This window comes from Balaenoptera acutorostrata, chromosome 1 (assembly GCF_949987535.1).
Source record: "Balaenoptera acutorostrata chromosome 1, mBalAcu1.1, whole genome shotgun sequence".
Classification (NCBI taxonomy): domain Eukaryota; kingdom Metazoa; phylum Chordata; class Mammalia; order Artiodactyla; family Balaenopteridae; genus Balaenoptera; species Balaenoptera acutorostrata.
The window spans coordinates 103,326,518-103,352,533 of NC_080064.1; the positions used below are offsets into that span (position 1 = coordinate 103,326,518).

Below are 26,016 nucleotides of genomic sequence, written 5' to 3' on the forward strand. Positions count from 1 at the left end.
CTCTGCATTCGTGCCTGTGTGTGTCCATGCCTCTGTGTATGTGTGTGTGTGTGTGTGTGTGTGCCTGTGCGTGTCCATGCCTCTGTGTGTGTGTGTGTGTGCCTGTGCGTGTCCATGCCTGTGTGTGTGTGTGTGCCTGTGCGTGTCCATGCCTGTGTGTGTGTGCCTCTGCGTTCGTGCCTGTGTGTGTCCATACCTGTGTGTGTGTGTGTGTGTGTGTGTGTGTGTCTCCACATGCGGATTGTTGTGTCCTGATCACTTGTTTGTAGGCATAATCATGGGTGCCAGGCTGGTTGTTTGGCAGTTTCTTATTTGTTTATTGTAAAGAAGGTAAATCCATCTGTGGGGTTTTCTGGATTGGAGGGCAAGGGATATTTACTGTCAACAGGATTAGAACAAGGAGATATAAGATACTGAGCTCAAAGGTGCATCTAGTGTCAGGATAAGAGCATACATAGTTCGGAAGAAGCCAACTACAGGGCATTTCCGTCTTGAATGGAACTTTTGAGTATTTGAGTGGGAAATACAACTTGGAAAATTGCCCTTCGGTCAAAGCACCAGTCAACAGAGCTAAATAGAGTAAAATTTGGCTGGACTCAAATGCAGTTTCATCAACTCTCCTTCTTCAATTCTTTTTTTTTTTTTTTTAATTTCCCAAAAGATGAAAGATGGATGCTCACAATTTGGAAATGAGAGCTTGAATGAGGAATTGAGAAGGCAAGTCTGTGGTCCACATACACATTCCCAGAGAAATTCAGCACCCAGAGACTAATATCGCTGGGAAATCTACGCACAAGTGCTCTCTCTGCTGAGAGACAAACCAAGACGTTGCTGTTCTGCTCAGCATAGACCAAGAAGACATGAAATCCCTAATGGAAGGAAACTTAGAAGACTGCCTGCTGAATAAGGTAAGGACAGATACGGGTCTCTCCCATGCGCCCCTCCCACCCTCCTGCCCCACCAACCTTGATGCAGAAAGAATTTCAGGCTGTTTCCAAAGATACAGAAAATGCTCCTCAGGAACTCAAGACCATCACCCATAAGAGTGTTCAGGAACTTACCATATTTCAGTCCTCTCTTTGAGGTTCTAGTGCAAGAGGTATGTTGGGAATAGAATGTGGAAAGAAGAGTTAGAACTTGGGCTGGAACTCCAGCTCTGCCACTGATGCCTGGGTGGTCATGAGCAAGACACTTAACCTGTCTGAGCCTCAGTTTTCGTCTCTGTAAAATGGGAGTGATAATAGGATCTTAGTGGGGTCTTTGAAAAAAAGTAAATAAGAAAGCTCTTTGAAAACTGTAAAACTGCTAGATTAAAATATGTATGTATTGCCACTATATTTTTAGTATGCCTCAATTAAGAACTAATTTAATTTCTTCTCTATAGAGTCATAGGCTCTTTGGATGTTAGAACTTGAAGGGACATTCAATATTATCTAGTTTAAGCCTTTCCATTTACAGCTGAAGCGATTAAGGCACAGAGCCACCCTTAAAACTAAAATATTTAAACAAAGAGTTAGGCACTAGTCTAGGGTTTTCATGCCTTACGAGTAAACAAAGCAGAGTTCATTATTATAGTGATAAGTCAAGTTGATTTCTTAGGCAAAACCATTAAGAGGGATAAATAGGGAAAACTTATAATAAAAATTATAGCAAACAAAATGATTTCTCCTTTTGGGGGCTATAAGTGGAAGGGGCGTTAGCTGGCATTTCCCCATTGCCCTGTGTTTTCTGAAAGAAAAAAATCCAAATATTTTAGCCTGGCATTCAAGTAATACTTTATCTTTCTACTCTCTGCTTCCCTGCATCTTCAATCACAGAAATTCTAAACAAAAGCTCTTTATGTTGAATCCAGCCTGTGCGTGTGTTTTCTTTGGCCTGCAGAGAATTTTTAAATTTTGTCCCATTTGTTACAAACATTTCAAAATAGTGAGATTTTGCATAGAAATCCAGCTTTCCATCTTCTCTGGAAAAAAAAAAATCAGACTATCTGGCAACCACAGGTCCCAGTTTCTTACCTGGCAGCCATGGGCTGGAGCTGAGTGTCTGTCCCACTGGAGGCTGCGGCACTGCTGGGTCTGACACCCGCCTCCACCCCCCCCATGTGTGTCCCCTACTCTGCCCCGTAGGTGGTTGAGTCTGACAGCCCTGTCCCACAAGAACTGTGCCCTGAGAAGATCTCAGGCCAGAGCGTCCCTCCCCCCCACACCTGGGGAGATGTCCTGTCTCTTCTTCATTTTTCTGGCTCAGCCTCATCCTTCAAACTCAGCTGAGAGTCCACTTTCTGATGGAAGATTAATCTGACACCCCAACACAAAACTTCTGTGTCTTCCTGTGAACTCCCATCATAATGATCACTGATCATATTTATTTGGCGATCAATTGTATCTTGACTCCCGACACCTTTCCTATTGTTATCTTGGTGGCAACTTAAATAGTATATCATTTTATTCTTTATAAGTTTCCAGGGGGAAGAACAGTGTCTTGGATATCTTTATTCCCCTTGAATTCACATAGTATCATTGCACGTATGTGGTCAGAAGTATCTTCAGGGCTCACTGAAGATAATGCAAGATGAGCGTTAAAGGTGCTGACAGGTTGAGGCCCTACAGTGTCTCATTTAATCAACAATCATCTGACAGGTGCATATTACCTCCATTTTAACAGAGGAGGAATCAGGGCTCGTGCTGATTAAACAGCGTGTCCGAAGTCACACAGTTAGTGAAGATGCTGCAGTTTCAGCTTATTCTTTTTTTACGCCAAACCACATTTCCTCTGCTAAACCCTCTATATCACCATAAACACACACAGTGCAAAACACAGTGCCCAAAACACAGGTCTGGATGTGGCCTGCTTAGTGAGAGAGAAATTTTGTGTTTGGGTATCTTTAAGGGTGGCCCTATCTCACCTGCAGATTTTGCACATAACCCCAAAGGTAAAAGGAGGAAGTTCCCCATGCAGACAGCAAATGCTTAACATCACAAGCGCTACATAGAGATTTATTTATTTATTTATTTAATTTTATTTTCAGCTGCATTGGATCTTCGTTGCTGCGCGCGGGCTTTCTCTAGTTGCAGTGAGCGGGGGCTACTCTTCATTGCGGTGCTCAGGCTTCTCATTGCAGTGGCTTCTCTTATTGTGGAGCACGGGCTCTAGGCGCACAGGCTTCAGTAGTTGCAGCACACAGGCTCAGTAGTTGTGGCTCGCAGGGTCTAGAGCGCAGGCTCAGTGGTTGTTGTGCACGGGCTTAGTTGCTCCACGGCATGTGGGATCTTCCCAGACCAGGGCTCGAACCCGTGTCCCCTGCATTGGCGGGCGGATTCTCAACCACTGTGCCACCAGGGAAGCCCACTACATAGAGATTTAAACAGGGTGCTGGAGGGGAAGAGAGCAGTATGACCTCTGATGGGAGAGGCGTTTCACAGAAAGAGTGATGACAAAGCCTTAGCGCGTGCGTAATGCATAGGGTTTTAACAGGTGGAGGAGAGGCCTTCCAGCTACTGGAACCCCATTCAAGCAGTTAGCGGGTTTCATTCCCAGTCCCCTTGTCCTTGGGGAGGCGGAGCGGTGCAGTGATTATGAACAAGGGCACTGCCTGGGTGTGGATTCCTGTTCTGTGACTTACTGACTCTGGGACCCTGGGTAAATTATTATACTTTCTGACCTCCAGTGTCATCCTCTGTAAAATGGGGATTATCATAGCATCCACCTTAAAGGATTATCGAGAGTCTCAAAGGAGCTAACCCTTATAAAGTATCCTGCGCACAGCAAGGCCTCAGCAGTCTTAGCTCCACGGTGCTGCTGTTGCTATGGCTTCTGCTGTGTTTGGGAGCTGCAAATATCCTGTGGGGCCCAAGCATTTGGTTCATGGAAGAATTAGTCTAAAAAGATGGAGAATATGATGTCTTATCTGTATGGATCACTGAATTCAAGTCTCCGTGCCTTTAAATTATAAACCCCTGGAAGACAGAGACAGTGTCTGTGCCCCCCGCCCCACCACTTTTTTGAACTGATTATTGGAGTTAATGCAATTCCAGAATTAAAAGTCTGACTTCCTGTTGTCTAGAAGGAAGTTCTCAGCCTTTTTCCCCAGTGGCACTCACCGTGGATGACATTCGCTTTGGTCACATGCTCCTGGGTGTGGCCAGGCCTGTGTGGCATTCCTGGTGCACTATTTAGTATACCTGCTACCTCCCTCTCAGGAAAGCATGTGGGAATACAAGTGAGTCAGACTGATGTAATTATAAGGAACAACCTTGAATTCTCAATAATTTGTATTTGAAACAGGAAATTGTTCACAAACTTGAGCTATTAATAGTAGCAAATGATGTGGGACAACAATGGGCCTGACGCTGTACCTGGGGAGGTGGACATGCGTGTGGGCACATAGACAAGTCCTGGAAGGAGGCCCACAAAAAATGGATGGCAACCTTAAAGGTGCCAACAGTCTCTAATGACTGTTTCTGCGTAAACTCTGCTTAGTTAGAGTGACTAAATCTGCATGCTAAGGAGTGTGGCATAACTTTTGCAGGGTCAGTGCAATGCAGGGGTTGGATTAGATGATCTAACCACATCTAACATCATGGGCCTGGTTAACTTACCACAATTTATTTCTGCTTTTGCTCTGTCACACCCACAAATGCTTCTCTTTAGAAACAAAGTGTTTCTCTTTGTTTATTTATTTTTTTAAGACAAAGTCTCTTTTACTTATTTATTTATTTATTTATTTATTTGGGCTACGTCAGACCCTAGTTGCAGCACACGAGATCTTCGTTGCAGCACACGGGTTCTTTCGTTGTGGCACTCGGGCTTCTCGCTAGTTGAGGCATGCAGGCTTCTCTCTAGTTGTGGTGTGTGGGCTCCAGAGCACGTGGGCTCTGCCGTTTGCGGCACACAGGCTCTCTAGTTGAGGCACACGGGCACAGTAGTTGCCACGCGTGGGCTTAGTTGCCCCTTGGCATGTGGGATCTTAGTTCCCTGACCAGGGATCGAACACGCATCCCCTGCATTGGAAGGCAGATTCTTTACCATTGGACCACCAGGGAAGTCCCAACCTTTGTCCATTGACCTAATCAGCAGAGGATGTGAATGAAACTTAAACAGGCACTTGAGGTCAAGTTTGGACTGTGTGAGGAAATTCCCTGGTGGTCCAGTGGTTAGGATTTGGCGCTTTCACTCTTAGGGCCCAGGTTCGATCCCTGGTCAGGGAACTAAGATCCCACAAGCCGCGAGGAGCAGCAAAACAAAAAAAAAATTTGGACCGAATGGGCTTTGATCCATCTTCTTAAATTATCATATTTCCTCCTTAAGTTTGTTTCAAAGCTTTGCTGTGAAATAAATTTAGTGACAAGGCTGCTTCAAGGTTACAACTGGTATCTTAGCTTGCTTCCTGAAGTTTGAGAGGCAACAAAGGGATTCTGACATTGGGCTGGCGACAGGTCTCTACCTGTGGTGGGGCCTCCTTCTTTCACCAAGACCACTCCCTGTAAAGCTGCCTCAGGCCCCATTTCCTGCTTTTCCACACCGTGAAATGGAATCTTCTTACCGTACCTCGCTAGGCCATGGTCAGGACAAGCGGAGGGAAACAGCCTGGGGCTTCTGGGTTGTGGTTTAGACCATGGGAGTGACAAGAGGTACCCCCAGCCCAAACCCCTTTGGGGGCCGGTGAATAGCTCTGTGATCCTGTTTGGTAAGAACCAATGGCAGGAAGTGTATCCAGAGACATAGGCAGGAAGGGGCTGCCCATCACCTAACAGGAAAGCGGCTCCTCCTCGACTCCAGTGGCTTGGGTCCTGGGGCAGGCCTGTCCAAGGCAGGGCTCTCCCTCCACAGCTCTGGTTAAGCCCTGCATCGCTGTCCGGCCCCTGCCGTGTCGCCTTTATGTGTCTGCGGCATGCCAGAACAGTCAGTGGTGTGGCATGCCAGAACAACTTTGGACTTGTTATTTCATGAACTCCAAATTGAGGGCATGGTCAGGTTCAGAAAGAGGATAAAGGTAGGTATTATTTCTGGAACTCCTAATTGAGGGTGTAGCACAGTGTGACAGAAAGAAGAGTTAGGGAACCTGGGCATTAGGTCTAGTCATACTGCTAAGTACCAGTGTGATATTAGGAGGGTCGCCCTGTCACTCTGGCCTTCTGTAAAGGGATACCAGACAAGATGGTTTCTGAGACTCTTCCAATTCTAAGATCCTGAGTTTAAATTGCAGCAAAAGTGACGGATAAAGAAAATCAAAACCAGAATTTGTGGCTCTAGGCCCAGAAAAATTATTTCCGTATTCTGACTTTTATCTTCACATGTCAAAACAGGTCATAAAGAGGAATAATGAATGAGAAATTATAGGTGTCTTCTAAGGGGTGTCTGGACTTGTCCTGCCAGTAAGAAAATTCTGCCATCAAATGGCGGCATAATTTGTAGATGACGTTCACAATGGAGAACTGTTCCCACTAGGTGCACACACACAGACACACACACACAGACACACACACACTCACACACACAGACACACTCACACACACAGACACACACACACAGACACACACACACAGACACATACACAGACACACACACACAGACACACATAGAGAGACACAGACACACACACACATTTTCAAGCTTTTATCTGTTAAAAATTATTTGATAGTATCAATATGGTAATGAATCTTTCATTAGTTTGTTAACATAGGAAACAAAATGTATCTGCATATATAGAGTCACCGCTGTGTTACTAACAGTCAGGTTCTATGGACACACATCAGTGGACTTGGAAGATTTGGGAAATTAGCCTTAGTCCTCAGCACATTCTGAGAACTTAACTATTCGAGATTACTATTTCCCAACCATTCTGACTGCAACGTTCTATCCAGTTAGCCCTTGTCTTACTTCTTCCCACTATTCCTGATCAGACGTCTGGCCCCGGAACTTGTCCAATGTCCCCTAATCTACCAAACTGGCTTCATCCATTCTCTGCCCAGGCTCGAAAACATGGCCCTCCACTGACCCCTTCCCTTGCTCTTCTCCAGATCTTGCCAGCAAACTCTAATAGCACCTCCACTGTTACTCCTGGAGGGCCGGGAGGTACTGGACAACCTCTTATAACTGAGTCCACTGGTATCCCACAGCCTCGTGCACCCACAGCTGAGTCCTGGTTCTGCCTGGCAACCTTTACCCATGTGCCCAAATGGCCCCTCATCCCTTAGAGAAGCTATTGCCAATGTCTGTCACCCTGAAGTCCCCTGCCTTCCTCTTCTCACCTCACTCTCAACGCACTGCCTTGTCTCCTGCTGACGTCAGGCAGGAACTCTCTATGCTTTTATCTGCATTTGCACCCATCTTCTTTTCCTTCTGACACACGGAGGCGAGCTCCTCACCAGGTTTCTGGATTTCCACAATGCTTCCTGGCTGGGAAACCCTTGCTCAGAGGTTTTGCTCTCTGCCCTCTTCCTTCTTCACTGGCTCTTTTCTCTCAGCATCTAAACATGTTCGAACCTGTGTGTCCTTTTGAAAAAACCCGTTGCTGTCCTTGTTTTTGTTTTTTCCTTCCCCCAGCCAGACTTGCAGGAGGAGTCGCTTACCTCTGACTTCACTTGCTGGTTTCCCATTCTCTCTAAACCCACTGCTATCTGGCTTGACGCCCACGGTTTCCCCAAACACATCAGTCCTGTTCTAGTTACCAAACTCTACAGGCATTTGGGGGGCCTTATCTCACTCAGCCACTTACTGTTGACTTTGTTCTTGAAATTCTTCTTCCTGTACTTTCAAGACCTCTCACTGTTTGTTCTCCCACCTCACCATTCTCCTCCAAGGCAACGTCTGCTCCAACAAAGTAGAAACAATTGCAGTTCTCCCCTTGTGCTCCTTGTGTTAGGTATCTACCATTTTCTCTTTCTAGAACAACCTTCTCTCTCTAGCTAACTCCTGCTAACCTTTCAAGATACAACTCTGATATACCATGCCTTCAGGAAGGCCTCCAGGCTAGATGCAGTTTCCCTTTTTTGTGTACCCTTAGCATCCTTTGCAAACCTATACTTAGCACTAATGGCTGTCATTTTAATTTCCAGTTTATTGGTCTTGCTTTGTCATCTTATCTGTCAACCTCTTGACAACACGGTAGGCACAGAACCTGGCATGAAGTGGATGTTCAACAAAAATTGGTCAAATGGAATTGAATCCCAGCACATCAGAGAAGTCCTACACTGGAGAGACCCTTAATTATGCTTCTACAAGCATTTGCCTTTATTTTGGGCATGGCAAATGACCTGCCCCTCTCTGTGACTACCTTCTCTCTTCCACTTACATATGCCAAAAGATGCAGAATGTTGATAGTTTACAGATGCTCAAGAAAGCTCCCCTTTGTCCCTTCTCCCGTGATGAATGTTGTGAGATGAACACACGGAGAGGGGTGGGTGGCTGCTGGTGGCAAGAAGATGATATTAAAAGCTAGTATAGACCTGATCATCGTGCTTAAGGTCATATAAGACACACGCTCTGCAGCATCTCTGAGGGAGACCCTTATCATACACCAGCCTGCAGGTGCCTCCGGAGCAACGTAACAAAGAGCCCCTTCCAGTTCTTGGAGACATGCCGTGCAGATTCAGAAGAAACATCAGTGCACGCCTTTTCTTAAGGGTCTAGGAGCCAAAGGAGGGGGTGAGCGCACGGGAGAAGGGAACCATCATTTATTGATGGCATACAGAAAACAATCCGCCGCATGTTCATGTGCATTAGACTATTTTATATTCACCAACCTGGACAGCAGGCATTCTTATCCCATTTTAGAGTCTCACCATGGTTCACAAAACCCTGTGGGATGGCCTGGCCCCCACCATCCTTTCCAAGTTCATCTCCTATCACCCTCCTTCTTCTTTTCCTATAACCACAGCAAAGGCCTCCTTGCTGGCCCTTGAGCCTTGCCAAGCTTGCTCCTGCTTTAGGGGCCTTGGAATTTGCTTTCCCAAGCTGTCATCAGGGCTCACTCAAATCTCACCTCCTTCGAGAGGCCTTCCCTGGCCACCCGGTCTAAAAATAGCAGCCCCTTTATTCTCTAGTCCCTTATCCTATTGTATTGTTCTTCTTGGGATTTATACCTGATCTTACATTATACATATGTGTGTACACATATATGTATATATGTTTGTGTGTATGTATGTATATATGTATGTATACACACACACATACACATGTGTCCTGTATTTTCAACTCGAAAGCAAGTATCTCTATCTCGTTCGCTGCTGTCCTGTTCACTGTCATGCCGAGGACCTAGACAACACCTACCGCAAGGCAGGTACTACATAAATATTGAGCAATGCTTCTATTTCAGAAGAGAACACTGAGGCACCAATGAGTGTCATCAGACCTAAGTTCATCTCTCCCGGAGTTCTGGGAAGGGCAGGACTTTCTGAGCTGACTGCTTGGTGCCCTGTCTCGTCACTTCCTTGGGGCCCGATCTGGGAATAACTGCCTTTGCTGATCCTTTCACCCCCAGGTGGACTTGAGGCGCCAGTGGATCTCCCAGATGGTGGAAGAGGTGCAGAAAATTGTCCATCATCTGACCACAGAAATCAGCTACCAAGACATTCGATTTCAAGCCGTCCTTTACTCTGACACGTACAATGAGAACATTAAGGTATGTGGGTCACTTGGCTCTAAGTGCCCACCCAGCGAGCCAGGAAACGGGGGGGTGGTCTCAGCATGTGTCAGGCACTCACATCACTAAGATTACTAACAAGATCTCTTAGTATTTACCATTTACACTCATTGCATAGATGTTACTGCATTTGAAGCCCCACATTCCTACTTTACAGATGATAAAAATGGAGGCTTAAAAAAGTCAAATGACTTGATCAAGTCATATTAGGCGCTAGAACCAGAACTCCACCTGTGGCTTCTGATTCCAAAGCATGTTCCACTGTACCAATTAAAGTTCAGTTAAGCACACATTCATTTATTAAGCACCCATTTAATAGATTGGGGACTGGGTAGAGGGAACTCAAGGCATTGGCGAGAAAAGAGTTGAAAGTGATAGTGGATGGGCTACAGGTGGGGGAAGGAAGAAAGTGGAAGAGGTGGCCCTTAGGAACTGCAGGAGCAGCCTAGCAACTCTGTCCCTGCTGAGGAATCCCACAGAGCTGTAAGCCCCCAGGGCCCGTGTGTGACAACCAGCATTCATGCAACATTGTAGTGTGGGCAAAGCCAATCTCACAGAAATGATCTCACCCAAACCTGCACACAACCTAGTGGAACAGCCATTATGGTTTGCTCCCTTTTAGAGATGAGAGAAATGAGACTCTGAATCATTCTGAATCCCTGTGCTCCTTTATCTTGATTTTTCTTGTGACACACAAGAACCTCTTTCCTATAAGTATTAAACTTATGTGTACGCATGCCCCAGCTCTCACACGAGACCATAAGTTCCTTGCTTATAAGGATCATGTTTCTTTTTTTTTTTTTTTTAAAGTTTTGTTTTGTTTTGTTTTGTTTTGTTTTGTTTAAATGTATATATATATATATTTTTTAACACGTCTTAATTTTATTTATTTATTTATTTATTTTTGCTGTGTTGGGTCTTCGTTTCTGTGCGAGGGCTTTCTCTAGCCGTGGCAAGCGGGGGCCTCTCTTCATCGCGGTGCGCGGGCCTCTCACTATCGCGGCCTCTCTTGCTGTGGAGCACAGGCTCCAGACGCGCAGGCTCAGTAATTGTGGCTCACGGGCCCAGTTGCTCCGCGGCATGTGGGATCTTCCCAGACCAGGGCTCGAACCCGTGTCCCCTGCATTGGCAGGCAGATTCTCAACCGCTGCGCCACCAGGGAAGCCCCGGATCATGTTTCTTGATTGCTTCCTTCCTAGCACCCAGCATAGTGTGTGGCCCATGATAGACACTCAACTTCTGTTGAATGAATGAGGAAGCAAAAGAATTAGTACCTGAACGAAAGACCATTGCTAGTCCAGTACATTTCAAGTTTGGTGGGTACAAGGACCACCCACAAGATGCTGGGACTTGTGGATTTGGGGACAGAATCAGACTTTAGGAAATTTACTCCAGGATGAAAATTATAAAATTAGATTGGACCCTGGAATGTCAGAGCATCATCTGCCCACCTCTATCTACCTTGCCAACCTAAACAGGACAAATATAGGCAAGTGACTAGGAATAGAAACATCACACCACTTTTCCTAGAACTGTATCTGGGGAAATTTCCTTCTGTGGTCTCACTTAGAATTCACAGCTTAAAATATATCTTGCATTTATATACACTGTATCCTGCATATTATATAAGTTTTGAAAATAGTTACAGTGGGGCATATAAAAACGCTTTTATTTTATCTTGGCCCAAATTCAATAAGCATTTATTAACCACCATTTTTGTGACTAATAACATGATAGTTGTGTTCTTGGATTCACATGCAAGTGGGTTCAAAAAATGTATAGATTTGGGGTTTTTTGTTTGTTTGTTTGTTTTGGCCGTGCCGCACAGCATGCGGGATCTTAGTTCCCCGACCAAGGATCGAACCCATGCCCCCTGCAGTGGAAGCGCAGAGTCTTAACCACTGGACTGCCAGAGAAGTCCCCCCAAATATATAGATTTTAAATGCCATAGTTTAGATCCCCCCCTCCCTTGTTTTAATCCCACCACATTTCAATGGACACCAGAAGTCATGTGCACCCATCATCTAAAGCATCCATACTACTGTTCCATGAAAATGAGGCAGAATCAGTTATTGCTGATTTTGGTGTTCACCCCTGATTTCGCCACTGACTGGTCCCTGGGCAAAGGTTATCCAAATTCCACTGTCAGAACTTTCCGTGGAAAGGAGGTGGCTCCTCCCGTGTATAGCTGAGTGATGGGGAAACATGCAGGGTGGAGTGGGCTGCTTGGGTGATGTGATTAAAGGTCATTTCCCTTTGGTGGTACCGCACTGTGGACGAATTTGTTCTATCTCTTGGACTATCGGCCTGACCACTGCTTTCCCGGTTCCTGTAGAAACAGAGTAAGTAGATTCTTAGTGTTTACTTTTTCCCATTAAACTTAGAATCATCTCAATAGCTCACCTTGTCTCAACAAACAGGTTTTCATGTCACCTGTGATTCTGTAAGGATTAGCCATTAACACTGTCTGCGGGTCATCAGTACAAGCAAAAAGAAAGGGAGGCATTTTGCAGAATTCTTTCACCTCCCCTCCCATCCCTTCCCACCCTTAATTCATACCGGCTCTTTCACCCATCCCGGGTCATTGATTCTTGACTAAGAACCAGCTCAGGAGAGACAATTAACCATTGAACAAGCAATCGGAAGACCTAAAGTCAAGTTCCGGCTCTACCACTGACTGGCTGTGTGTCCCTGGGGAGACTTGGAGCCCCTCTGAGCCTCAGGTTCCTCATCTGGGAAATGTTAGCAAAGCCTGCCTCACGTGTGGCTGTGAACACGAGATAGGCTAATGCACAAGAATTGCAGTGCTTGGTGTGTGCAGAAAGCAGTGACTACTAGTTCCCCTCCCTGCTTTTTTGTCCCCCTCCCTTCAAGCTTTAGGTGCCTCTAGAGTTCCGGGTCCACTTCACTCTTTTTCCTTGCAGATCCATGAAACCCAGGCCTCACTGAGTTAATTTCTTTGCCCGAAGCGTTACAATGGGCTAGTGGCACAACAGAGACGGAATCCTCTGCCAACAGGCGGGCAGGTGGGCGCAGTTCTGTCCTCCTTGTCACATTGCTAAGGGTTGAGTGGTTAACTGAGCGGCCTGGGTCAGCAGGGCGGCTCCCTGAGGGCTTCTGTCACCTCCCGAGTCTAGGAACTCACACTCCTTCTCCCTCCTTTCCTAACCCCAGGTTTTGGCCCCCACCCAGCTCCTCATCACAGTGCCGATGAGAGGCCTGGCTGGGTACAGAGAGGCCCGGCAGCAGCGCTGGCGCTACTACACCCTGCAGGGCTCCCGGCTGCCCTGCCCGCTGCGGGACCCGGAGGGCCTGCAGCAGTGGCTGGAGGTGGAGCAGTTTCTGAAGAGCCTGTGGCAGTGGCACGAGGCAGATGTGAACATTGACGGAGACATTGTGCCTGCCAAGGTCCTCCAGGTGTTCCGGAAGCTGGTTGAAAACGCAATTGAAACCTGTCACCTGTCAGGTGAGCCGATCAGGAAATGTACAAGGAAAATGTCTGGCATTTCCATTTTGCTCTAAAAAAAAAACCTCTGCTTGGGTGTTTCCTGAAGCTCACGCCCTTAGATTGAGGATAAAATCATGTGCTTTTTACATCTGTCTAATCCCCACAATATGAATTAGCTCTTTTTTCTGCTGTGACACACAGAATGGAATTCATACTCACAACACACTTCCGTGGCCTCAATCTACTGCCCTGGCATAGATAAGACAGTCTTTGGGTTATGCGCCGTTTCCAAGATGTTAGCTTCAAAACCTGGGTACTTTCACAAATTACTCATCAACCTCAGATCTTTGTTATTAGCACATTTCCACTACAACACCCTCCAACTGACTGCAGTATTCCAGTGTGCTGGGACAGCACATCTGGGAACCACTGACATACCAAAACACAAAAAGCCAGAAGCCATAAGGAACTGATTATGTTTGACAACCCCCAAATTTTTTTTTTCTTTTCTTTTTTATTGAAGTATAGTTGATTTACAATGTTGTGTTAGTTTCCGGTGTATTGAGTATAGTTCCCTGTGCTATACAGTAGGTCCTTGTTGGTTATCTATTTTATAAGTAGTGTATATATGTTAATCCCAAACTCCTAATCTATCCCTCCCCACGCCCCTTTCACCCTTGGTAACCATAAGTTTGTTTTCTATGTCTATGGGTCTATTTCTGTTTTGTAAATAAGTTCATTTATATCTTTTTTTTTTTTTTTAGATTCCACATATAAGTGATATCTGTCTTTGGCTTAGTTCACTTAGTATGATAATCTCTAGGTTATTCCATGTTGCTGCAAATTATTCATTCTTTTTTATGGCTGAGCAATATTTCATTATATATATATATATATATATATACACACCACATCTTCTTTATCCATTCATTTGTTGATGGACATTTAGGTTGCTTCCATGCCTTGGCTATTGTAAATAGTGCTGCAATGAACATTGGGGTGCATGAATCTTTTCGAATTATAATTTTCTCACAACCCCGAAATCCTAAGCTACTGTACAGTGTGGCATATGTGCACACCTGCCCACACACATGTTTCTGTTCACACAGAGTAAAAAGGTGAATTTCAAACTGGGAAAATGGCTAATTTCCTTAATTATAAAAGAGTATTTATAAACCAATAAGAAAAGCTATGAGCAGACCAATAGAAATCCTGACCGAAAAGCACGAGTCACAGAAAAAGAATATAAATGGCTAGTAAAAATAAGAAATGCTCCATCTAACATACATTTCAAGAAATATACATTAAAACACCTAGTAGGCTGACATATAATCATGCTCCCTGCAGGAGTGAGTATGGTTAAATAGGCATTTTCATGCATTGTTCTTGGAAGCGTAAATTGGTGCCTCCTTTTTTAAAGGGCAGCTAGCCCATTTTTATTTTTGTTATGTGCTTACTTGGCAATTCAACAATTCCAGTTCTAAAGATACATTCCTGCAGATACACAAAGAAATATGCATGAGGATATCTACTGAATCGGCTTTGTAATAGTAAGCAATTAGAAATCGTCTGATGGCTAACAAAGGAAAACTGACTTCATCAATTATGCTACCTCCGCCTAGTGGACTATCACGCGGCCTTTAAAAGGCACGAGGTCTGTCGATATTGGATTGGAGCCCCACACCCGCTGTCTGTGCAACACCATTCACAATCCATGTGCATACTGGGGTGTGTTTCTCCGAGAAGACTTGTGTTTGATTTTTCCTGGTACTCTCAGAAGTACCATCTTACCTAGATGATTTGGGAATGTAAACATCCGGGCCCTAAACACAGGATGGTGACTAACGCCTTTGAAATTCTAAGGAGGAGGGAAGAGCTTGGTTTTTGTTGTTGTTGTTTTTTGTATTAAATCAACTCTCCAGAGCCCACAAGAAAATCTGCCTACTTCTCTTAGTTCATAATTTCCCTCAAGATACAGCTTTTCCTGATTCCAGCTTTGTGAGGCTTACCACCCAGCATAAGCCCCAGGCTCAGCCCGTTAGACCTCCTCTCTTCCTCTCTGTGCAGTTTCTATGCACAGAAGCTGTTAAGTACCGAGGCTTAACGCCATGAAGGTATTTTGGCAATTCTCCCACTTAGTACTTTCCTGGGTAGGCGTTCTTGCTTCATTGCTAGTTTCAAATGATTCTCCTACTTCCTGGCAGTCTCCTTACATACAAATAATGTTTTTAAACTTTTATATGTCTTATTGGCAGTGGGTTAGGGGATCTCCAATCCAACATACGGCTTTAACAGAAATCCCTCCTTTTCATTTCCCTTTTAAAATACTTTGTTGACTTTTGCATTTGCATGTATTTCTCATTGGTGGAGTAAATTGAAGTAAAAGATAAATTAGGATTAAAAAAAGAATGGGGTGTGTGTGTACGTAGGCACACACAGAGAAGTGCCCGTGCAACATAATTAAGTGAAAAACCAAATTGCTGAATAATATGCAACCCCACTTGTAAAGAAAGAAAAGGATTTGCAACGTACTTGTGCTTGTCTAGACAGAATAGTTCTGAAAGATTCCGTAATGGAGATAGCTCGTGTTGAATGGATTTTTTACCATGTCGAGGAGGGTGCGTTCATGGATTATTTCATTTAATACTCACAGCAACCCTGTGAGAGTTAGGATCATTTTTCTAACTGTTGTACAGACAAGAAAACTGAGATTTAGAGAGATTACGTAACAGGCCAAAGGTCACACACCGAGTTAGCAGAGTAGCGGAGGCTCGCCTCCTCACCCTGCGACACTGTTAATAGTGAAAGTGCATGTAAGAGATTCAGACTGGGCCAGGTTGACGGGCTGCTTTCAGTAAATAACGCTGAAGTACCAGACGTTGTCATGTTCCTGTCTGGGCAGCTCTGATGAGATGCAGACAATAAGCTCTTTCTCACACCTCAGCCAAGGAGAGGAGTGTTTTCCTTTTGGACAGCCTAACGCAATTAATAAATGAGTTTCCGTTTCCTTCTCTGAGCAAGGAAAAGCAAAATAACAGATCCCGATGCAAGACGGCTCATCCTTATCTACGATGAAGGCAAGCAAACAAACACAACATGACTGCGTATCTGTTGAAAGAAGGGGGGACAGACTGGAAATGAATTCTAATGTGTGAGCTGGAAAACTTTGCCAGATCCATTCCTTTTCTCTCCCTCTCTTTGCCTGGTTGGAAAAGACAGGGAGGGCTTCTTTCTGCTTACTTGACTCTTCAAGCCAGCGGCTATGCCACACTTGGAAGTATGTTATGATTTCAAGGCTTATGATGATAAATCCATCTGAGGCTAGGCTGGTTCATGGGTGGTGCGAACAAATACCGTCTCTTGAGACTGTGTGACTTAGTTAAGAGACAGGTTAAGCTGAACTCCACCAAAGGCAAATGCATAAGTAAGGGGTCTGAGGCTGTCCTAAATGGGGTCGTCGACATCTGGGTGGAATGGATGGGGCTATAGAAAAATGCTTGGATTTCATCTTACCGTAGCAAAAGCTAGACCTTTTCCTTGTATTCTCTGTCTCTTTCAGTCGCGCCTGCTGGAAAGAATCTATTAATTTTTTTAGAAAAGGTAGGGGAGGAGGATGAAAGAAAAAAGTAAACCCCACCAACAATGAGATTTTCTAGCAATGTTTCTATGAATATTTCCTTAGCTAAGTGTGTAGCGTTGACATAAACAGGCTGCCCTGGTGTGCTACGGAAACTCTGAAATTTGCCCCACCAGTTACAAGGAGCTGGTAGGAGCCACAGATCACAAATTCCTTCTTTGAACGCTAGTATTGAGCCAGGCTTTGTCTTCCCATTGTCTGTCATTTACCACCAGGTAAGGTCAGCATGCTAATGGACCGCCCTGCAGTTCGAGTCGCCGTGGAAACTTCCACAGGTCGGGTGGAACTAGAGCTGACCCCCTCAGTGGAGATCCCCACCGCCTGGTCCAAGAAAGCCCGGTGGCCTTCGTGTCTGAAGCGCTGGCCTTCTGCAGAGAGAGTGCAGTGCATCAAGGTATGAGCCCGCAGGGTCCCGGCTCACCAGAGATGCTCTCACCTTAACCAACCACAGCATCACTAACCAGCAGCCAGCTTCGGAAGGAAGATTGAAATTTCACTAGATCCCCAGAACCTGCAGCGGCACCTGGGAATCTGTTATAAATGCAGATTCCCGGGCCCCGCTCTGGCCCTAGGGAACGAGACTCGGTGGGCAGGGCCCAGCAATTTGTGTTCTCACAGCCCCTCCAGGTGATTCTGGGGCAGGCTCAAGTTGGAGAACCACTGCCCAAGAGAAAGTGGACGCAGCCTCCCCAGTTAATTGCCTGCGTGCAAGGGGCTCCCCTGAGGGTCCCTCCGTGTCCCCACATGGATGTGCTGCTCGCCCAGTGGCAGGTCCCCCCTCCTAGTGCACGGCTTCGGAGATGGCTTTCTCCTCAACCAGCATCATCCTTCTCGTTTCCCGCTGTTTTTCTCTTCCCCCAGTCGTTTGGGTTTAGCTTGTTGGCCTGTTCAAACTACCACTGGCAGCTGAGCTTCTTGCGGGCCGAACAGGTGCTGCTGGAGCAGCTGGATGAGGACGGGGGCTGCCGCAGGAAGTGTCTCCAGGCCATGAGGCAGATGAAGGAGGACGTCTGGTGTCCAGGGAAAAGACCTGTGATCACGTCCTACCACCTTCAGGTGAGTGTGCCGCCCCGGCCTAGAGGGCCAGGGCGGCTGGGGCTGGGTGGGTCCCTCTGCGGCCTCTGCAGGGTCACCAGAGCTACTCACAACGGGGGTGTGTGTGATGAGTAGGAGGGGGCCTAGTGTCCATATTTGCCATCTCACAAATTAGTACTCCTTATGGCGCTATACAGCCCCAGCTGCGTGCATGTCCACAGCACCCCGGCCCAGGGTCCCTGTCCTCCACCTCCTTTCTTCCCTCTTCCGGTTTCCCTCTTCCCTTTCTTCCTTTCTGTCTTGCCTTCTCTCCCTCTCCCTCTCCCCTCCTTTTATTTCACTCGAGAAACCAACACAAGCACCCACTATGTGCCAGAAACCCTGCTGAGGTTCAGAAATGAATTACAGCATGCAGTCTCTGCCCCTGAGAAATCTACAGTCTGGTGAAATCTTGGGAGTTCCTCAAACCTGAGATGGATTCACGTTTTCCCTCACGTTATGACTCATTCAGTCCCCGTTCTAGCCCAAGTGCAGCCATTCATGCGCACACACATACACACTCACACACGCGCTCTGTGCAGAGGAGAAAACCAGGAAATGTTGGGGTACCCGACAAACCTGGCAGCAAACCTGAACTTCTGGGTTGCAAATCACCAGGCAAGGACTTACCATCAGGCAGCCATACATGCGTTCACTCACTCACTCAGCATATGTTTATTGAGATCCCTGCGGGCCAGTCACTTGCCCCCGCACCTGCTGTGTGCTCTACACCTGGCGGTACAAGGTGAACAAACGCAGATGTGGTACCTGCTCTCATGGAGCTTGTGGTCCAGCAGGGGCGACAGACGTGGGTCGAACAGTCTGCAGGTGTGCGTGGAATCGTGCCACGTGGGGGAATGCTGGGGTGGAGAGGAGCATTGCTCTAGGAAGGCTCAGGGTAGCAGAACCTGACCTGGACCGGGGGATCAGGGGGTCCCCCCTGGAGAGATGGCCTTTGATCACACTCTCAGTTCCTCTTTCTCAAATTTCTGACCACCCATGGTGAGCTGGATGCTCGGGTAATACTGCGTGCAACACACGGTGGGGGAGTAGGTATCAGACTCTTAGTAGCCCCAGCCCAGCTAGTATCCATCCTGGAGCTTCAGCCCTTCTCCCCGACCTTCTACACAGGTGAGCACAAGTCCCTGGGGTGTGTGGTGCCTTCCTTGCATGCTCCTACCTGGGCCTCGTCTCATCCAGTAGACAACCATTTCCCAGCCCTGTGTTACTGTTTCAGGCCTAACACAAGCTATTTAAGGGCAACTCATACCGAACGCTTTGTATCTCTCCCAATGCTTTGTATGTAGTAGTTGCTCAGTAAATATTTGCTGATCATCTGAATGAATGACTTCACATTTTACTCCACTTTTCCCCCCAGCAACATTGTTCATCTTTGCTTTGCTTTCTTATCTTTCCTCATAACCTGTTCTCCCTGACCTGCCCAAGAATCTGTTAACATCTCATGTGCACATACTGGGGCCTTTCTCTCCAGTTTCAACATTCTTGAAGTGTCCCCAAACATGTCCCCCTAAAAACACACACCTGTTCTCCTGGATCGAGGACATGTACTTTCTGAAGCTAGTCTAATTCATTTCGGGGATTTAGCTTCTTTCTTACTTGCCTTTCCACTGGCCACACTAGGAAAAGTCAGAGCTGAGAAGGAAACTCCAGGCGGTCTCATATCAAATCTCATACTCTTAACTAACCACTGACTTCATTGCTCCACAATTAGGATGGACGAAAACACTTTAAGTACCATGAGTATTTTAGAAAGATTGAATAGGGCCACCACGGGCCTCCCAGCCCTTGACTGCTCTCAAAACTGCATTCCATCCATGATTTCCTTGTATTCCGGTGGCTTCTAAATCATCTAGAGGATTTCAGGGCAAGTCCTTAAAGGTCCCCTGTTTTAGTCTTCCCTACCCCACCTACACGGCATAATAAAATTGTGCATTCTCAAGAATTAGCATTTAAAAGGGGGTTATTTGTTGAGAAATCGAAACAGTACTGACTGCCTTTTCCCCTCGTCTTCCACCCTTGTCCGAGGGTAGAATTCTCTCACGTGGAGGCACTGGGATGGACATGGCTGCTGGTAATGGGGTATGAGATACCATCCTGGATGATGGCTTAAGTGTGCAGGATCCTTGCCAAGACTTTAGTCGGGGGAAAGTGGAAGACACTGGGTTGCAAAACAGCATCAGGAAGGACGTGCCAATCATGGGCACCTCCTAGAAGGTCTTTACCTCCCCCCCAAAGAGGCTTCTCCCCCATAGCAATTTCATGTGAAGAAAGAGCTTATCTTTCATCGGCTTATTTATTCCTAAACCTAATCAAAGGCACAGAGGCTTGCTTATAATAGGCTTAACTGCTTCTGTTTGCTTAGGGAGATAAAAGCTTAACTACAGGAGGAATTGGAACATGTGTCTGTATCTAGGTTATCTTGACTAGCATGAAATTATCTCCAACTCATTTACTCAAAACAATGTACTCCAAATCAAAACACATTCAATATCTTGCTGTGAACCTAAAACTGCTCTTTTACTTTTTAGGAAAGACTGTAATTTCAAAATACTCAACATCTAAACCCAAACTTTAATATTTCACTCGGTCAATAAATGTCAATTGGCTGCCTCCCACGGGCCAGTCCCTCTGCTGAATGTAGTAACATCAGCGTGAATACAAATAGGTCTAGTCCTCTGCTCACATAGGGTTTGCCATCTAGTAGGGAATCACCTAAATACGTAGGAAAACGACCACCACTGTCGTCACTGCTGCATATGAGAAGTATGGGATGAAGAGAGTGCTTAATGGGTGTCGTAGGGAAGTTTGATCTGATGGATGAGTTTCCTGGACAAGTTGGGGAAGGAAGTACGCTCCACACGGAAGAAGTGGGTTGTGAAAGGCCCTGTGATAGAAGAGAGCATGAAACGAGGCCAGTGTGGCTAGAAGGAAAGAGCGAGGGAGAACACAGGGCGAGATGAGGCTGGAAAGGAAGGGAGGGACCAAACCTTGTCAACCAAACCATGCTAAGGATGGTGTTTTTTAATTAACAAACAATGGGAAGACTTTGAAGTATTTTAGACAAGAAGAAAGATTTATATTTCAAAGAGATCACGTTGGCTGCAGTGTGGATGACGACAGATAGGATGGTGACAAGAAGAGGTGCCGGCTGTGGCAGAGGTCCCGGCGAGACACGGTGGGAGAGGGTGATCGTATTGGTGAAGATAAGTGGGTGGATTGAAAACTACATAGGCAGGAGGACTGGCCGGACTTGATTGGAGGTGGTGAGGGAGGGGAATGACTCCTAGGTTTTCGTCTTGCGTAACAGGCTGGATAAACAACCCTGGAAGCACACGAGGTATGCGGGGGAGGGCCAGGAGTTCAGTTTGGACATATGGACTGAGATAACTTTCAGATGGCCAAGAGATACCAGGTAAGGAGGTCAGAGGAGAAGTGTGAACTGGAGAAAAGAAATAGCAAGTTATCTATATTTGGTGGGAGAAGAGGGCTTGGAACTGAGCCCCCAGAACTCCAGCATTAGGGCAGGTAGGTGAGCACGCCAAGGAGTAGCTGCACTGCTCAGAGAAACCCACTTGGAAGCCAAGTGAACAATGGCTCAAGAGTGAGGGTATGCATGAGAGAACCAGATTCCACTGAAAGGTCAGGTAGGGTGAGAGCTGGAAAGAGCCTGCTGGATTTAGCAAACATGGGGATCACTGGACCTTAAGGAGAGCAGCCTTTGAGGACTGATGGCAGAAGAATCCATATTGGAGTGGATTAAGGCAGGAAATCAGAGGGGAAGAAATGACAAATTATTAAGATGATTCTCTGCAGAAGCCTGGATTTGCAGAGAGGTGAGAGTTAGGGCAGGAGGGAGATGTGGCACTTGGAGAGCAGGAGAGCTTTAATAGACTTAAAAGCCAATGAGGAAGAAGAAACTCATTTACAGTTCCTAGAAGGGGAGATCCCAGCCCTGCAGAGGGATTTTCCCAGGCTAAGGGGATGCAGAGAGGAAGATACCAAATGAAGGAACGATGGCTGGTTTGCACGCACGAGGCATTTTCCTTGTAAAGGAGGCAAACGCATCTGCCAGGTGTGGGGAATCGTGAATTTTAGGAGAGTGGTGATCATTGGAAATGCCAGCGGAGAGAATAAATTACCAAAGAGGCATAGGAGACCAGCAGGAGGAGGCTGACAGCCCGTCCAAGGCTGGGGATCATAAATCCACGGCAGACCCAGCTTGCCCCTGGGGCTCCCGTCTCCTCCTTCCCAGGCCACGTGAGCTCAGGAACGTTCCTGAAGACACTCTCCTTCAATAGCCTGGGACGATGTCTGACACCGCCTCTTCCTTCCACAGACAGTGCTCTTCTGGACTTGTGAGAAGTATCCCCACCCAAAGGACTGGCGGGTCTTCAGCAGAGCATTCCTGCGCCTGGTGAGGAAGCTGCACAAGTGCGTGAGCCAGCACTTTCTGAAACACTACTTCGTGCGCAAGAGCAACCTCCTGCGGTACGCCAATTCAGGCGAGCTGGGGGCCCTGGCCCAGAAGCTGGCCTTCTTCCTGAAGAACCCCCAGATCAGCCTGCCCTGATGCTGCCCTGCGTGGGACACTCTTGGACATTTCATTCAAACTTGACCTCACTCTCTGTGGATCGTTCCTTAGTCAGAGGCCAGGATCCTGCCCAGGAGAGAAGCAATGGATGGCAGAGGAAAATTCCATCAACCCAGCAGCACTTCAGGGGGGAAAAACCGTGCCCCAAGATGTCTGGTCCAGGCCTCCCTGCAGCCAAGCAAGCATTTCTGCCCCCCACTAGCTACCTCTTTGGGAGACAGCTCTCATCAAGCTTCCCTGAGCCATAGTTTCTGAACTGATGACAGTTCTGAATTTAGTTTCCCTTGCTCAGGCTCTGGTTGTCTGTCAGGGACGATGTAGAGAGAACCTCCGGAAGGCCAGGCATCAGCCTGCTGCCCGCGAGTGGTTCTCCAGCCCACTGACCACGGGCTCATTATTGTTCCATTCGTAAAATGGGACTGTTCATATGCCTCCCTCAGAGCAGGGCTGCAAGCCTACAGACTGTGCTGCTGCCCTTTCAAGGGGAAGGTGCTGGATCAACACAAAGTGTTACTCGTTGGTTTAGTGGCTGGTGTTTGCATTCAGGATCAGTATCTACACCACTGATTAAATGATTACGTCTGATGGGTTAGCATGCCTGTGTTGCCCGTGTGCCCTCCAGTTCTCCTCAACAGTGGTTCAGGCTTGTGGATCTGCCTGCTTCCCTGGTGTTCTCTAAGAAGGGAGGAGTGGTTTTGATGACTAGTGCGGTCAAAGATGAGAACGCAGCAAGCCCAGTGACTGCCCTTCCTTGCTTCCCATGCCGTGGGTCAGGGATGAGACTTCCTTCTGTTTATGGAATGAACTCGGTACTGTGATCTATCTGCATGGAATGACTTTGGTGTCACTCACCTCTCAGTTCCTTCCTTTGCTCACTTAGTGGTTCACTTCCTCATTCATTGATAAATATATACTCATTAGGTACTGGGGATGCAGCAAAAGCAAGATGGACAAGGACTTACCTGATGCAGATGATGCCTAATGGTAAAGACAGGAAATGAACAATAGATAAACACACTTGATTATTATAAGTTGTAGCAAGTGGCCTGAAGAAAATAAACAGAATATTGAAATAGAGCCACAGAGAGATCCTTGAAGGATGAAAATGCAAACAGCTGCAAGGGAAGAAAAGGGGGCCAAGGGCAGACTTCGAGGGGCTGGCATGAGCCAGATCACTTGGCCTTGTAAACCTGGTAAGGAATTTGTATTTTACTCTAAAATCAGATGTGTGATATTTGACCTCTCCAGAAGCAGGAGGGTATTATGATTTGATTTGCATTTTAAATGCCCATTCCGGCAACTGTATCAAGGGGGTCTGGGGACCCACACGAGGATGGGGACACTGAAGGCCCTTGAGCCCACTCATTTTGAATTTCACCGAGGTCCTCAAGGCCACACATCCTGTGACACACACACACCAGGAATTCTAGGAGTTCTCGGGAGGTCCATAGTTTCTTCTGGCACTTATTTATGCTTCTCAATTCAAGGGAATCCTTTATTACTTAGAACATTTTCCCCAGATAAATAATTTCTAAAAGCATGAACTGCTGATTCTTTTTTAAATAAAAGTCACATATGAAAATGAAAACAATTATTTTTACAAAAATACTGTAACCAAGTGGTGGGGTCCTTGGACTATCACATAGGAAATCATGGTTTTAAAATGTTGAACAAACTTAAAATCAGTCTATAGTTTTTGAAAACATGAAAGTATGAACAAACCAATATTTTATTAAGTCATCAAAACCTGCATTTGAATTCTCATATTCTTGGATCTTGAGAAACATCATTTTCAAGAAGGTGGCAGATATATATTTTTTAATGATGAAAACTGACACAAGTTTTAAAACAGCTGCACAGTCACGGAATGCCAAGTGAAGGTTGACTGTACCATTGATTTGAAATGTATGTATATGTATGGAAGGGAGTGGGACTGACATACTCCACAGTCTGATTCCAGTAGATTCTTCCCATCTTTCCCTATGGATTTGTAGTTTTTGAATGAAGTAGGGCTGTCTGCACATTCCTGGGTGTTCCTAACTGCTGGCCAGCAGAGAGCAGTGGGGGACTGCCTATGAAAAGAGCCAGGTTCCCACGCATGCACCACAGAGCCCAGCAGGTGTCGCCCTCCTCAGCTCATAATTTACACCGGGCTTCTCCAAAAAGGGAACCAGGGACTGAGGACTTCAGCGGATGCTGAGTTGTTGGCCTTTACTGCCGTTTTGGCCAAAAACTACAGTCTTTTTGATTAAAGCTCAGATTTAAAAAGGGAGTGTATGAGAGGACAGTCCATCTATTCTGTTTCCTGGGACAGATTGCACAGCTCTGAAAGTCTAATAATATAATAGTACTCCTTTATTAGGAAGCTTTTTTTTTTTTTTTTAATTCTCCAAAAGCCTTTTTTCATGCATCTCCACTCTTCTCAGGCATCAGACTGTTTTTTAGTGGAATGGTTGGCATTCAGAGACTGCAGTTGTTCTGCTTGCATTCGCATCCCAGCTCTTACACTGTACCTGCATGCCCTTGGCAAGCTGTTCAGCCTCCCTAAATCTCCATTTCTTTATGGGCATTGTTATGGGCTGGATTGTGTTCCCCAGCCCCCAAATTCACATGTTGAAGCCCTAACTTCCAGTACCTCAGAATGTGACTGTATTTAGAGCTAAGGCCTTTAAAGAGGTGATTAAGTTAAAATGAGGCCCTTAGGGTTTGGGCCCTAATCCAATAGGACTGATGTTCTTAGAAGAAGAGGTAGAGACACCATGGGCAAGGGTGCAAAGGAAAAAGGCCATCTGCAAACTGAGTGGAGGCCTCAGGAGAAACCAGCAAGGCTAGCACCTTGATCGTGGGCTTGCAGCCTCCAGAACTGCGAGAAAGTAATTTTCTGTTGTTTAAGCCATGCTGTTTAAGTCTGTGGTATATTGTTATGGCGACCCTGGGAAATGAATACATCATAAGAGAATATATACCTCACTGCTTTGATGGGGGGAATAAACAGAGCAATGGATGTACAAAACTCTTCGTTTAGACGTGGCATGGAGTAACTGTGGAATAAATGTGTAGCATCTTAGACGCCTACTCCTCATGTCCGTTTGTCCGTTTGATAACTACCACCACCCCACAGATAAATTCTTCACAAAGAAATTAGAAACCATCACAAGGAAAACATGCCCAAAATAACACCACATATTCCATAAACCCATCTTTTCCTTTGTCACTCTTGCTGCAACAGAGGAATATCTCTCCTGATTTCTCCACGTGCGATGGGCTGGCCCCCCAGCTTCTCAGGGCCGTCTTCCCTGTAGCACCCTCCACACCCTCCCCCAGCCACCACCTGCCTCTCTTCCCCCCGTTCTATCCAGCTTCCCGAATTATTATACATGTGTCTCCACTTCCTTACCTCTTCACACTTTTCTAATTGTAAAAAATATCATACGTTGGGCTTCCCTGGTGGCGCAGTGGTTGAGAATCTGCCTGCCAATGCAGGGGACACGGATTCGAGCCCTGGTCTGGGAAGATCCCACATGCCACGGAGCAATTGGGCCCGTGAGCCACAATTGCTGAGCCTGTGCGTCTGGAGCCTGTGCGTCTGGAGCCTGTGCGTC

The 26,016-nt window shown here is 46.3% G+C and overlaps 1 protein-coding gene across 1 annotated transcript; it reads left to right on the top strand.

The window, feature by feature from the left end:
• Positions 1-789: 789 nt before the first annotated feature.
• MAB21L3 (mab-21 like 3) lies at positions 790-25,481 on the top strand. Its single transcript, XM_007169329.3, has 6 exons — positions 790-908; positions 9,482-9,622; positions 12,818-13,109; positions 16,944-17,122; positions 17,590-17,784; positions 22,160-25,481. The coding sequence occupies exons 1-6, from the start codon at positions 861-863 to the stop codon at positions 22,391-22,393; spliced, it is 1,089 nt and encodes a 362-aa protein (XP_007169391.1). The 5' UTR covers positions 790-860; the 3' UTR covers positions 22,394-25,481.
• Positions 25,482-26,016: the final 535 nt, after the last annotated feature.